The sequence below is a fragment of the Vespa crabro genome, chromosome 3, assembly GCF_910589235.1.
Source record: "Vespa crabro chromosome 3, iyVesCrab1.2, whole genome shotgun sequence".
NCBI lineage: Eukaryota > Metazoa > Arthropoda > Insecta > Hymenoptera > Vespidae > Vespa > Vespa crabro.
Window position 1 is genome coordinate 7,117,761 of NC_060957.1, and position 15,721 is coordinate 7,133,481.

Below are 15,721 nucleotides of genomic sequence, written 5' to 3' on the forward strand. Positions count from 1 at the left end.
CTTCGGAATTTCGTTGATCGATATATCGATGGAGACATTCGAACTTTATTGAATTAGGTGATCTTGCATCTGTAACATAATCAAGGTGGAAATGATAAAAATGGAAAATATTTCGATGAATATGGACATATGACGACCGTAAAGAAGACAACGATCAAGGTCACCATTAAGCAATTAGTACAATTATATCTTGTTATCTCGCCATCTTAATACGTACGACAAAGAAGCTCGTTATTCTCGTAGGAACATTTTAATCATCTATTTTATATAAAGAACCATAACGCTTGATACAAGTAACTAAAAAAGGATTAAACGTATAAATCCGATTTTACGTGTAATCCTTTCGGCCAAAGGTTTTGATTCGAAGATGAAGGTATTAACGTTTACAAAGGGACTATTAATTGGTACGAATGCGCGATATAAACTAGTAGCTTTCGTTTCGCTTGGTCTTTGGAAATCGTATCGGGGTCAAGCGTTACCAAAGTTACCGTAGTATAAAGCAATTTAATTCAACCAAGATTTGTCATCATTTTCTAGTCGATAATACATCGGTCGGCCATTTTGATTTGACTTTATCGAGGTTAATAATTTCAAGAGGAGATCGTTCCGTTGTATATTGTGTAACGTTATCGAGAACATTTTCAAATTCCGTTTCGTTGGGTGCATCCGATGGTCTCTAATCCGTCTAATCTGTCCCGAAATGAAATAGTTGCGATTCTTTCAACGGGCACCCTTCGCTCGGTTGCACACAGTGTCGCATTTAAGTGGGAGAAAACACTTGACCCAGGAGGGAGGAGGGAGAAGGGAGGATGGATTGAAGGGAGGAGAACGTGTAGATCGTCGAGTGGTTTACAAGAGGGGAAATGATATTTAGGGAGAAGATGACTATCAGAGACACGAGATCATCGTCCCTTTAACTAGCCACGTTGACATATTTCTCGTCCCTCTTTAGTTAGATCGGTATTATTCACATAAGCGTAGCAAATCTATACAAATAATTTTCATCGTTTTCATACGCAGATGTTTTTATAAACGATTGTATACATTTTTCACGTTTTATCTAAACAATTTATTAAAAGGTAGATCGATCGAGAAATAAATTAAAAGGAACATTGAAGGCACACGTAGAATACTTTTTACGAGGATGTAAATATTTTATCTCATACTTCACGAAGTTTTTTTCTACGATCTCCATAATTTTATTACGTCTATAACACACGGTGCACATATTTTTATAACGTTCACGATTAAAAAAAAAAAAAAAGAAAAAAAAAAAAGAGAGAAAGGAAGAACTCCAAATAAGAAGAAAGTTTCAGCGGGTAATCGTAATATCCCTGTTGCGATCGTACGGGAAAGACAATATAAAGGGGCGAAATCTGACGTATCAGAACCGCGAGATTGAAATTCGACGTATGTCTTTTTATTTACGTACTCGAATGCGTTCGAATGTGAATTTCATAGGATCGAAGTTAGTAGTAGTAGTGATGGTGGTGGTAATAGTAGTAGTGGTAATAGTAGTAGTAGAGTAGTGGCAGCAACCTGCTACGCCGTTGCAAAGCGTGACGAATAAACGTTCTATCTCTTTCTTTCTTTTTCTTTTTGATTCACCTACGAGCCTCTACGAGAGCCCCCGATTCTACAGGGGTACCACCCCAGGATCAGGCTTGGGTGCCGCTGACGGAGGCATGGGGTGGTGGTTGTGCTACTGCTGGGGATGGAAGTGGAGGAAGGGGTGCCTGACTTTTATTACCCCGTCTGATGTTATGAATGCGAGCCGAACGAAACAGCCCTGGGATGCAGCGACAGCCCCTTCTCTCTCTTTCTCTCTTTTTCTCTCTTTTACTCCCTCTCTCTCTCTCTCTTTCTCTTCGTAGCCACCCTCGAAGCGGTTATGCTTTTTATCGCGATGTATATCGTCGTCGCGATTAACGACGGTTATGAGCGTGCCGATGTAATCGAGATCACGCTCGATCATTCTTTTTTGACGTACCATGATTCCTTTTTTTTATCTTTTTGTTATGCTCTTCGCAGGATGCGCAGTGATGGGGGATGGTAACGATATTATTTGTGTCTTCTTTTAATTGTCGTCATTGATATGTGTTAAGAAATGAAATATTTACGTATATGTATCATGATGTTTGTTATTTATAGTATTCTTTGTTAATCAAAATGTTTCATCGATTGATTGATTTTGGTTTTTTCGTATATATAATAATAATAATAATAATCCTTCTATCATTTGTCTTTTTGGATGAAAGATATCTCAAGATGACATCATTCCTTCAAAGTAATCCAATAAACGTTTGTTTATAGTTCTTTTTAATAATCGTTTAATGAAAGAGAAACGTTTGGCATACTCGTTTTCCTACCATTTATACGAAACGAATAATATCGTTGGAATTATATTACCTTGCCGAAGCGGACTCGACATCGACAATTTCACTCGTTATCTCTCTACTTTGAGAGAATAATAGCCTGGGAAACTGTGAGGTCAGAGCAGAGAGCATCGAGTATAACGAGAGATTATCCTTTTAAATTACGAAGAAAAGTGTTAGCGTTCTTTATACAAATATTATCGTTTCTATCTACGATTCTTAAGATTATTTTTATCTTCCTAAGAGAAGGTTTATTGTTTTATATATATATATATATATATATATATATATATATATATATATGTATATATATATATATATATATGTAATGTAATTAAATTTAAAGAAAGACAGATGTAATCATAACAATAAAGTAAAGATATGTGTTTGTATAATATATATTATATCTATATGTTTGAGAATGCATATGTAATACGCATATACACAACAAACCACTATGCCTTTCCAAAGCGTCTCCGTTTCATATGGATCTAACGGAGCGATCGAGGGGAAGCTACTGGCATATTTCAAGCGAAGGAATGCTCTTTGATCATGCCCACAAAGTTACACCATGTATTATCGTTCTACGCACGTTATTTCGAACGTTTCCTCTCTTCTTTCATCCTACCCTTGATATTAATAATCCTTTGTGTTACGGCAAGTTATTTTATTGCGACTGGAATTCGCCGTCCTTCCTCTCGTCGTATGTATATATACGAGTATAATATATATATATATATATATATATATATATATATATATATATGTGCGTATATGTAAAAGAACGTAAAGAGATCGAGAATGATTATTATTAGCTCGAACTCGTTTCTCATTCTTACTTTCAATTAATAAAACTATTTGGAAAATAAAATACAAGCACACTATATTTTATTTATCGATAGATATATAAATGTATTTTTTTTAATAGAAAAAAGAAAACATTGAAAAGATCTTTATTTTTTATTTTTCTCTTTTTTCACGGATTCAATTCTTATTGTTGAATATTCATTTCGAATCGGGTACTTCGAGAGTGATTCTCAGTCGAGAGCATCGAAAAACGAATCGCGGATTTATGGAAATCGGGCGGGGCGTACCTGCATGAATATCATGCATGTGTAAGAGGAAGAGTGTGGAGAGAAAGAGGGAAGAAGAGAAACAGAGGGAGAGAGAGAGAGAGAGACAGACAGAGGAAGAGAGAGAGAAAGAAGCGTAGGAATGGCGGCCAAGAGCCGAGGCATACACGTAAATACATATCTATATACGGTATACCGGGAATTTTAATATTCGCGAATGATAAACAAAGTGGGTATCTAACGAAGTGGATAGAGGCACAGCGTAATAAAATTTGCGTTTGCGTTTCGTCGTGGTCGAGCCAAGAGAAACGACACGAGCGGTTTCCTCTGATTTCAATTACCCTCAACGACGGAAATATATGGGCGTTCGTTGCAGCAAACGAAAAAAAAATAACGATGACGACGACAACGATGACGACAACGACGACGACAACGACGACGACGACGACAACGACGACGACGACGACAACTATAACAACAACAACAATAATAACAACAACGACAACAACAACAAGAACGCAAAGGAAAACGTAGAAAGAACCTTAGCAATTTCAATTTGTCATGTAAGCTCGTACCTCGTATCGTTTCCGATGTATGTAGTATGTACAATCTTTCGTAACGTGTTTGCTCCTTAATTAAAATCTGACTTTAACATTTTGTATGTTATTTTTGATAATATCGAAAAATTTTTTCATTCGGCTTAACGTATATATTTAGGAGTTATCTATGATAATTCATCGGATTTAAATAAATCACCAAAGTGGTCATTTTTCGATATAGAAAATATACAACAGAAAGTAAAAATAATTTTTTTTTGTAAATCATATAAACGAATATATACTGTAAAGGTTAATACGGTGGTGTAATTAACAAAGATAGCCGGAGAATGGCATCTCCTTTGACGCATTTCTCGAATTTCGGAAATTCAACGGATTTCAGGTAATGCTCTGTTAAATTTACCGATAGAAAGTATATCTCTATCCGAATATTATTAAATGCCAATTTCGATGCTCTCGTTACACACGATTATTTATTTTGAAATCTAAAAGCTTGATAAATGAAAAAACTTACAAAGTTTCAAATAATCGGAAATAGAAAGAATTTTAAATCAATTTGAAGAATTTTGAAATCCGATCTAAATCGAGCGATCTTTCAAAAGTAACACAAAATGATGAGATAATTAACGTTTCAACATAATATGAATTCGACGTAGTTACATTCGTGAAATCTTCTCTCTGATGGAAGTTACGAGGATGTAAAGGAGAGGGCAGATTTGCGATTAAAACCGCGTTTTAATCTGTCCTCTTTCTCTCTCTCTCTTTTTCTACCTCTCTTAACTCGGTCTAACGGGTGCTCTTTCCCATGGTTTGCTGCTAGTTACGAATAAAAGAAGAAGAAAGAAAAAATCATTGCGCTGTGTACGCAGAGGATGAAGAATACTAGGTGGTGGAAGAGGAGAGTGAAAAAGAGGGTTGAGAGCGAAGAGGAGTGGTAGAACGGACGCGAAGAGAGAGAGAGAGAGAGAGAGAGAGAGAGAGAGAGAGAGAGAAAGGAAAGGACGTAGAGACAGAGAGGAGGACAAAGCGGCTGGTCCAGAGAGAGGGATGAAGAGAGAGATAGATACAGAGATAGAGATAGAGTTTTGTGAGGGGTAGGGAGTGAGACCCCACAAAGGCAGTGGGGCTCTTTTGATTCGCGAGCTAATTGGAATGCCGCGGATGCCAACGACGATGGAGCAGGGGCTGGGATAACGTGTAGAGAGGAGAGAGAGGATAAAGAGCAAGAGGGGGTGCTCCAAGTCTCGATGTAACGCTGGGATAGGCGGAGCTTACATCCCCCGCACAGACTGGTTCTCTACCTCGCGTTATCGAGGACTCATCGGCTCCTCGACTTTTTTATTCTCTTTCGGTTTGCAATACGAACGATCTTTTGTCGGAAGTTGATGCATTCGTTCATTCGTTATCAAGTTTCGAATTTGTTAAGGCTTTTCCTTCGATTATTTCGAAGATTCTTACGTCATCATTTAAAAAAAGTTTGTGTTTCAATTAGATGATATTATTTTTTAAAATGAATGACATACAATTAGAGTGGCATTTAAATAGAATATAATGTGGTATTTAAATAGAATATGATCGAGATAAGGTTAAATAGATACAATGATCGTTTATATATTTCATTGTTTCCAACAGTTAAGTAGTTAATTATACTAATTACATCAATGCGATTAAGGCAAAAGTAGTTACGTTAATTATCAAATTCGCGATTCATTCAAACTCTACGATGTATCTCTTTCGATCCTTCTCGATCGATTATTTTTTATTAGAACGATGTGGAACGATGATAGTCAACATCGTGCGACACTCCGCACGAGATAGGAACGTTTTCTTTGTGATCCTTTGACACGGGTCGAGGGCTAATTTATCACGGTGACAAAAGGGATAGGAGTAACGAGCGAATATCAGTTACCGTCACCCCATTCGGGTATGACTTTCCCATATCACAATCACGTACATATACCTATGTGAAATCCTTCAAACGTAACTTTAAATTGATTATGTTTTTCTTCCTTTTTTTTTTGTTCCAACCAAAATTTCCATACGCATTTATTCGAACGTATTTTGGAAAAATCAACGTTAATTTATTATTCGATCAATTACGAGCGTTTATTTTTTTGTTGAATTGCTGATTCCACTTAATTTGCTGGTTCGTTAATTGATTTCTCTACGTTTCAAGTGAAATTACAATTTTGACCCATCTCGTCCCCTCGGCTGGCAATAAATATTATCCTCTTTCGACGGACGAATAATAATAAAGGTATCGAGTTTAATTGGACAAAGCGTAACCCTCTATTTTCAGAAAGGCAACGGAGTTTCATCATGTTATTAATATTTTAAACAAAAGCTCGGCTCGTTGCTTTTACCTTTGCATGCCGAACGAGCTTCGTTTGGTCGTAAATTTTAATTGTGGACAGGATAGAGGAAACAGAGATAAAACGAATTAGTCGATGTTATGCGAAGTAGAATGAAGTGATAGATTAGTAAAAAAATGAATTTGTCGAGATGGATGGATAAGAGGAAAAGTGAGATATAACGACGTGCCATTTCGAATGTACAGATTCAAGAGTTTATTCTCTGCAACATGTACGCGTATGGATGTACGTGTATAATTAATTGTAATGTCACCGCGTATTTACATATTGTATTTTCTCGTATTGCCAATGCCAAAAGAAATCGTACACTTTACGATCGTACGTTTATTTCTTTTCGTGATCTTTGGACATTAAAAGTACATATTTTGAGATATTAAACTCCTAGTCTCTTCTTAATTCGTTATCTCTATATGTACATTGTGCTAACAATTTTACGTCGTTCTTAGCGAAATTCTATGTTATGTAACATTCATTAACACACCTACACGTTTCGAAGACATTTACAAAAATATATATTACACAATCGGTCGGAGGGAAATCATTGGGATGCGAGTATCTCACGATTCTTAATACAATTATTTTTGAATTACATTTTTCTCTCGAAAGCGTCATAATTTTTTTTTTTGTTTATATGTATACGAGTTCATTCAGTTTTTTGTTTGACTTTTCACGGAAACGATCACTTTACACTGATACGAATAATTTGTTCTTGTTATTGCTTTTATTTCCTTTTTTATTTTTTTTCTTTTTTTTTTTTTTTTTTTTAGATTAGAACACACTCGCCCTTGACATGAAACGTCTTTTAAACTTTTTCGTTCGACGTTTCATCCAAATTTCCCTCGATCTGCGGACAGCCTCGTGATAAATTGGCTGTTAAGCGTCATAACGAGAGGACGATTTGTTGGTTAGTCCACGCGCTGTTGGCGCAGAATGTCTCGTTCTCTCGTGAACGGTATTCGCAGCAATATCTCTCGAATATCTGTTCGTCATATAATCATTTGGAATTTCCTCGTTTATCTGATAATCTTCCGATACTTCATAGATTCCTTTCGAGCCTTTCGATCGTCGTGGTTTTAATGTCTGCAAAGCTGATTTTGTTAATCTGTAAGGTCTTTCAATGTCCTCGGAATTGTGTTTGACGTTGCAACGGCTGCATATAATTTTTTCAACGGCATCCATATCGTCGCCTAATATGTGAAAACGATATAATAATAATAGCAATAATAATAATAATAATAATAATAATAATAATAGTAATAATAATAATAATAATAATAATAATAATAATAATAATAATAATAATAATAATAATAATAATAATAATAATAATAATAATAATAATAACGAAATAATATCTTCGTTATTTGTCACACATTTGTTTTCATTGTATTCCATCTTTTTGTCTCTTTTTAGATATTTAAATTAATTAATTTATAATTGAATTCGTAGATTACCGATCGATTCTTTCACAATAAAATTAGGATGTTCTTGAAATCTGCAGCTGTTCTTTTTACTTGTCGTTGAAGATCTGTTACCAGAAGGTGCACCACATCTTATACATTTCTTATTATTTTCCGAATGCAACAGAGCTTCGACATCCTGCCTGGGTCGAGATTGGCGAATCGATTGATTCAAAGAAGCAATGGTATCGTAGCGATCGGATGAACTTCTAGATGGTGTCCTATGTTGATAATAGTTCCCTAACCTTCTGATAGAATTTTTTGGTGGTGTTGGTGGTTCTATCGGTTCCTTGTCGGAATAAAATTCTGTTGCGTCGCGATCATCGAGGTCGTGGTAGTATCTGTTCAAATAAGAAATATTATTTGCAACATCAGTGTATTATTTTTAGTAAATTTTTAATTAAGTTTGACGAACCTTCTTCTTGACGGATGACTATCGTATGAGTTTTGTATGTATTGTTGATAGTGAAGCTTCCGTGGATCTTGCTGTTGCTTAACTAATTTTGATCTTTGTTGTTCTTGTAAAATTTCATCCTTTTTAGGTCGTCTCTGCAATTTTTGTGACCTCAAGATAGGTGAATCGGATTCTTCGTCGATCTCATCGTCAGCTTCGTGTTCTTCGTAATCTTTATCGACGGACTCAGCTGTTTCTTCCTGATCGTCCTCAACTATACAACAAAATGTTGAATATTTTAAAAGAAACTTATGGTGAAATTTTGAAATTTCAAAATGTCGATCACTAGTACCTTCCTCGATTGCATCCTCCTCGATGTTATCTTCGGTGAAATTACCCATTTCCTCATCAATGTATCTTACCTTCTCGTCATCTTCCAACTCGTTCTTGTTGTAATTAGACCTTCTCACGATCGCGATATTGTTGTTTGTAGTGTAAAACTTGTTCCGAGGAATTTTAGTCTGATTGTGCGATGCCCATCGATGTGGTTCTGTATTTTGACACGTCGTGTATTTTGTATGCGTTGGGGATTCGCAATTGTGATGTTTAGGTTGTTTGTAGGAATTCATAGTAAAATAATAATTCGATACTGGTTCGGCCGTCGCATTGACTTGTCTCCTAAAGACAGAATTATATTTCCAAACAGTTATTTCCGAAGTATATTCTTCGTCCTTTTCTTTTTTAAGCGCTAATTAAGAATCAAGAATATTGAGTAATACAAATTTAACGATTTGAAATACGATATACATGTATATTAAGTATTTAATTAGAGTACTTAATTACCTTGATAAATTCTTCAATGCTTACCTATTAGCTTTGTTTGGTGGAACAGACGAATTATGTTTGTGAAGATATTTCCAGTTCGCATCTGAAGAATCTCTGACATCTGTTTGATATTTTGTGGACCACAAAGGCGAACGCCCAGCCGTGTACTTCTGTGTTTTGTGCTTCTCAGTTTGTTGCATGGTAATGACTATTTTCGCTTCGACTTTTAGTTATCAATCGATTTCTACGCCGAGGAATTTCGTTTTAAAAAAAATCGTCTCAAAACGGTGTTTCCTATTCCACAATATTTTGACAATTTTATATCTACTACGATTTCAATGTTCACGTTGCATTTCAATTGAATTAATCTTTTTTCTCGTAACACGTGATCTTCGTGTAACAATAATTTTCTCTAAAATCACAAAGTCTTTGATCGGTTTCCTTCGTGATTTTCAAATGAGTTAAGAAAAGAAATCGATACACGATATTAGAATCGTGTTAGGAAAAAAAAGGTGAAAAGAAATAAGTAAATCAAAAGGACGGAGTTTTTTTCCTTAAAAAGAAAAAAAATAAGAAAAAAGAAAAAAGAAAATGATCGGAATATCTTTAGCTAAAAATATCGATTAAAACGATATTTGAAATGGGTCTTGGCCGGATCGTTGTTAAAATCGAGCGATCACACGTTTCAAAGAAGAAATGGAAAGAAGACACGATTGCAAAAGGAAGAGAAGAGAAACGACAAGAGGAATGTGTTGTCTCGATCGTGATCTAAGATGATCGAGATGCAAGCCTCTTCACCATTTATCTGTCTCGTTGCAGTCCTCGTGTTCTAAGGACGTGCTCAGCGATCTCTGAAATTCCTGAACTCTCTGAGTCTGTTGTTCGTGGTGAAGCTTGCGCCACTTGATTCGACGATTTTGGAACCAGACCTTGACCTGCGCCTCGGTCAATCTCAATGCGTGAGCCAAGTATAGTCTTTCAGGGCCAACCATGTATTGCTGACGAGCGAATTCGCCTTCAAGTCGTTCCAATTGTTCGGCTGTGAAAATCGTCCTCACTCTCTTTGATTTTCCACCGCCGGGTGAACGTAAGCTCGAACTTCCGTTCTTCGTTGAACTTTCCTGACCTGTAAAATATATATAAAAATTCTTCTCGAGACGAATTCAAAATATTTTCTTTGTTCGATTTTAACTTTTCTTTTCTTAATTTTCTTTTACGTTATCGAACGATCATAATTAATTGTATCATAAAACGAGAGATAGGTTAAGTCTCTTTCGTTTGTTAGAAATTATATCTGATTTAAGATTCGTTAATAACAAAAAAAGTGATATATTCACTCTAGAAAATATTCGTATCGAAATTTCCTTAATACTATCTATTTTCACTAATAAAAATCCGTCTAGACGTTAGAGTTTCATGAAATTTAGAAAATTTTCTCGCGAACGTAGCAAAGTCCGAGTCTGCCAAATGATAACTGTTAGTGGTTATTGCATTGACAGACAGCTAACCATCGTTGTCAATCGTTGGCTTTTATTTCATATCGTGTTGGTGATAAATTTGAACATGTGATAAATAAAATGAGACATGCATAACAAGATGAAATATTTACGGGAAGTACCCTGATGTTTTCTATATTGTTGCTGTTGTCCACGTTTTTCTCTTTGATTATTTCTCAGTCCAAGAATTGCGTCAATGGTGAAGGATTTAGCTTGTTGTTGTTGTTGTGCCTGAGAGTGTTCCATTTGTGTGATGGCATGCGAGTGAGGGAGCTGCGTCGAGAGATTTTGTACGGAGAGATCGGTGCCTAAAAGATGAGAACGTCTCATACGTTCCAAGGCAATAGCTTCCAATTCTGGACTTCTTTGTTGTACCTGAAGATTTCTGAATTCACTGTGGTCCAAAATGGCAGGATTCTCCAAGAGTCCAGCATTTCCACGTAGCCTTTCGAGTGTGAGATTACTTATATGATTGTCTCTAATCCGATCTAACGACAAGTTGAATTCCTTCATACGATCGAGTCCATAATTCTTCAGCAAACCGAAGTCCTTGATGTCTCTCTCGATACCAAAATTAAGATCCTTGTTGCATCTGTCCAAAGACGAGAGCGTCGGATGAGCATTTTTTTGTCTTGTTTCGCGAAGATTGAAAAGTAAATCCTTCGCGGTGGAATTTTTCGATCTACAAAGTGACGTTGCCATTTCCATTGAATCTTCAGGTTCGTTTGTTCTTTCCAATGAATAATTCAAGTTACTTATGCCGTTCGTAGAGTAACCAAAATCTTTTGCTTTGTTTAAGGTCATTGAAACGCCTCTAGTAATGTCGTTAGAAAATTCATCGAAACGCATCGATGTTCTACCTTCTAGACCAATGTGAAAATCTTTCGGTTCGTTCGAAGTATCCTCCTTATTTTTATCCACCGACAAATTTAATTCCTTAACTCTTTCGTAATCCTGAAAAGCACGTACTTGTGTCTCAGAATGATTGCTGTCGCTTCGACAATCAGATAGATCCTCTATCGTTAATCGACCCGACGGATCGCTCGTCTCCATTGTTTTCGGTTTATATTCTTAATTTCTTTTGTTTCTCACTAACGATGTCTTAATTTTATTATATCTATATTTTACTCAATTTTTTTTTATTACTTACAAATACATCGTCGTAAAAGTCCAACAAGAAAAGTTCATCACATTCATCAAATATATATTACATCACTTAAACGATCAGTCCATTGTATTTTCCGACAGAGTCCTATCACCATACACAACGTCGTTGCATTTATTCATTTCACTTAAAACGATCGAAAAAGTTTGTAAAGCTTCGTTAAGTCTTTATAGAAAACTGTAAAAATCGTAGCCGTCGGATAAACTTAGAGATAAACACGAATCGGTTGACGTTTCTTCAGGACCAGTGTTTGTTACTGATAATCGCGTGGATCCTTTAGAAAGAATCGAGCTCGTTTTTCGAAGGGCGAGAGCAAGGAAGAAAGTGGCAAAGGTGTAGAAGCACGAATAGTATAACGAGAGAAGGATGAGGAGGAAGAGGTTGGTCTCGCGAGAGTCGATCCGCGCTGGCGCTTCGGAGCATCCGAGGATAATGATGTCAGCCACGAAAATCACCGCTATCACAGAAAGAGAGATAGAGATAGAGATAGAGAAAGATAGATAGATAGATAGATAGATAGAGACAGAAAGAGAGAGAGAGAGAGAGAGAGAGAGAGAGAGAGAGAGAGAGGGGTGGCAAGAGTTAGTAGGATGGTGTGTTGCGGGGTTGGCCAGTGGTGGCAGGAGCAAGGATATCCGGCTAATGATCCCGTACGTGATGAGAGGGGTATTCACCGATGTTGTCTGCTCTTCACCCTCCTCCAGGATCGTCTTTCACCTCCGCAACCCCCAAATGGACCGCAGGATATCCTCTCGATGTACGGTCAATATTTTTTCGTTCGAATCGAGGAAGGCCGAGGCGAATATTGCGTCTCGAGTCCTGGTTGGCTGAGTCCTGCCATCACCACTAGTCCTGGGACACGCCTACGGAGCGAGTTGCGTTGCGTGTCGGTAAGCTTTAGGGTATACCTAAAGGGGGTGGTAGCCTTGTTTGCGGGGAGTTTGTTACTTTTTTCCACCACCAGCCGTCACCCTTCTTGCTCTTCGCGTCGACTCAACCTTGCTCTTCCCTTTCCTATACCTCCCTTTTCCTTGTTCTCTTCCTTCGAAGAGAGAGCGAGAGAGAGAGAGAGAAGGGGGAGGAGGGAGGGAGAAAGATAGATAGAGAGAGCCATTAATAAGCTTTCGCCTAGAGACTAGGAGCTCTTGGCCAAGGGGTGCTTCTATGTATACGGGAATGAACACGAGTAGATTCGAGCAAGATCTTAGCCGACTGTGTAGCTACCTTGGCCACGGTTGAGACCGAGTGTCTTCGCTTCTCAACGATGTCATCTGTGTCTAAGACGTTGCGCTAATTAGCTGTCTCCTTTAATTATGATGAGCTACTTTTCTTTTCCTTCATACTTCTTTTTTTTTTTTTAACTCGATCTATTTCGACATTTCATTTTCTCATTGTTTTAAAATCTTACGATTTTTTTTTTATTGTCATCTTTATTTCTCTCTGGGGATATAATATTTCGTAGAGATTGTTGTTCTTTTCGCGTATTCTATTGTTCTTTTTTTTCGATCAATAAGAAAATAAAATGAAACATGATTTTTAATAGATACGATTTAATGTAATTTAATGGAGAGTATAAACACAGTCTTAAGGTAATTCTCACGTCTTGGCATCGAGTGGGGTTTGCTTAATTGCTTCTATCTGGGCCGAAACTTCATCCACAATCCTCTCATTAGATGTTGACGAGCGTGCGGGAATTTCAGAACCTCGGAAAACCTCTAAGGAGCTTAAGGGTGCTTAATTACGATGAGCTTTTAAGTCATGTCAACGGTATGTTTAAGGTATGTTACATTGTGAAAAGTAACTTATGTTGTAGATGATCGATATCACGACCAATATCGTTTAATTAATATTTAAACTTTTAATTATTAATATTTCACCTTTTTTTTAATACTATTCACGAATCTAAACCTTATCGATCATCTTTTTTCATGTATTTTATATAATTTATACTAGATAATATCTTACACAAAGAGATCTCTAAAGAAATCGCTTGGTATTATGAAAACTTGTGCACTTATCTCGTTGACACTTCTATGAGCGTAAAATTAAGCTATAAATTCGAAATTTACTTGGAGAACCTTCTAAATATTTTACAAAACGAGGAACGGGCTCATGTAATTACGTCATATATTTCGCGGCGTGCTAACTTTGTCGCAAACTTTGGCATTGTAGGATCTACCTCGAAGAGTGGTACCGTTGGGAGAAGGGCGGAGATGGAGGATAGGAATAAGCTAAGTTATCGTAGGTATAACGTAAAATATATTTTCTTATTTGATCGTGAGGCGTTACTTCTAATTAAATTTTCAAACTTTCTTCAATTTTCAAATTTTTTTTTGGAAGGTTGTCATTCTTATTATTAATCGTATTAAATAATTAATTTAGATGGCTAATAATTCGTTATTTAAGTAAATAAGATGATTCCGTTTTATTGCGAGTTGGAACAAAGAGACGTTGGAACAGACGAAGAAATGAAAACGGAAGAGAAGATTTTCAAGTTCGTGTTAGGGAGACCCTTTTATGTTCTTATTTCACACTGTATTCAGAGAGACGGTAATTATTAGCTTAGTAGTAAGAAACCGCTCTAGAAAGTATAAGTTAAAACGACGTAGCAGAGAAGGTGAACGCGTAACAGGCGACAAATGTTTAAATTAAACGGCCGACCGAGCACGCGGTGGGGTTTGAAAAGAATTTCTATTGAAGCTCGATACCCATACCCTTGATCGTCCTCGTCCAAATGACTTGCGACTCCACCCTTATTACGAGTCGAAATTTATCACGGAAATTTCGGAGAGTATTTTACCCGGATAATTGCTCCGCTTTATAAGAGCTATTCCCCTTCCGGAGGCCAATATATAAGACGAAAGCGATCTCAGAAGATCTTCCTAGCTTCACGGAATTTCTTTTCGATTCTCGAGAGATTCTAGTAAATTCAGTTTACAAAATTTTCCAAAAGATTATCCCCTTCGATCGTTATCAACATTTCTTTTCTTTCTTTCAATATAACAAATACAAAAAATATTATCTTACATTGTTTCGTAGATTCATGATCTATTAATGAATTCATTATAAATTGACTCCTCTATTTGGAGTATTAAAAATTATCGATGGTATTTCAGTTTCATGGTTTTCTTCCTTACACCTAACTACTTTGCACAGTATCTAAATCATTAATAAAGCAAGATTCGCCAACTAAGGAGTCGTCAAGCGGTTGGCCATTGTTTCGAAATTTAATCGTAGCAAGAGCTATGGTCTATACCATATTCATGCTAACACCTAGACATATACATTGAGAAATGCTCGTTTATAGGTATACGAGCAACGAAGGTGTTTCAAAACAGTCTCTGTTTCCTGGACTCCTAGCTAGCTTCTATATAGTACCTTATCAGCTCCCTTCAACCTCTGAACACCCGGAACACCAGCTGAAGCAAGCAAGGAACCTACCCCGTTGCCGCCTCGAGCTTTCATTCCACATGCGATATTAAAGCGAGGGCAATTAGCCGTGAGGGGGTTGTTGTACGTAGAAGGGTGGACGGGGTTGCTGCTGCGACGGCCTCAAAGCTGGCTTTCCCAGTCGTACACTTGGTGGGGTCGTCTCGGATATGATTGGCTGTCAGCAAAGTTAATCCCAGAACCGGCCACACCCCGACATGTCTCAATCCAACCCCTCCTTTTCTTTCTCTCTCTCTCTCTCTCTCTCTCTCTCTCTCTCTCTCTCTCTCTCATTCTCATTCTCTCTCTCTCTCTCTCTCTCTTTCTCTCTTTCTCTTTCTCTCTTGCTCTACCATTTCGTGAATCCTATGTAGGAACTTTACCTTCCCCGATCCATTCAAAACAGGGATGAAAATTCATACAGCAAGGCCTCTTTTCGAAACACCGAATCCTTTTAACGTTCGTTGCTAGACAATGATTATTTGATGTGATAAAGAGATATTTTAATTCTAAGAATTTATAAAAGAGTTGTCATAATATGTAGATATTATCACTCTAATTATTAACTTATTTTA

The 15,721-nt window shown here is 36.9% G+C and overlaps 2 protein-coding genes across 3 annotated transcripts; both read right to left on the bottom strand.

Moving 5' to 3' along the window:
* Positions 1-6,640: 6,640 nt before the first annotated feature.
* On the bottom strand, positions 6,641-9,271 carry LOC124422560. The gene is made up of 5 exons (XM_046959192.1): positions 9,099-9,271; positions 8,584-8,909; positions 8,253-8,505; positions 7,832-8,178; positions 6,641-7,564 (listed from the first exon to the last, which is right to left on the bottom strand). Exons 1-5 carry the CDS (start codon positions 9,254-9,256, stop codon positions 7,251-7,253), a joined length of 1,398 nt encoding a protein of 465 aa, XP_046815148.1. The 5' UTR covers positions 9,257-9,271; the 3' UTR covers positions 6,641-7,250.
* A 579-nt stretch (positions 9,272-9,850) lies between these two features.
* Positions 9,851-12,117, bottom strand: LOC124422561. Of its 2 annotated transcripts, none has more exons than XM_046959194.1 (2): positions 10,675-12,117; positions 9,851-10,182 (listed from the first exon to the last, which is right to left on the bottom strand). In XM_046959194.1, exons 1-2 carry the CDS (start codon positions 11,603-11,605, stop codon positions 9,851-9,853), a joined length of 1,263 nt encoding a protein of 420 aa, XP_046815150.1. In that variant the 5' UTR covers positions 11,606-12,117. The 2 variants fall into 2 exon arrangements, with proteins under 2 accessions (XP_046815150.1, XP_046815149.1); XM_046959193.1 differs by having other exon boundaries at positions 10,666-12,117.
* Positions 12,118-15,721: the final 3,604 nt, after the last annotated feature.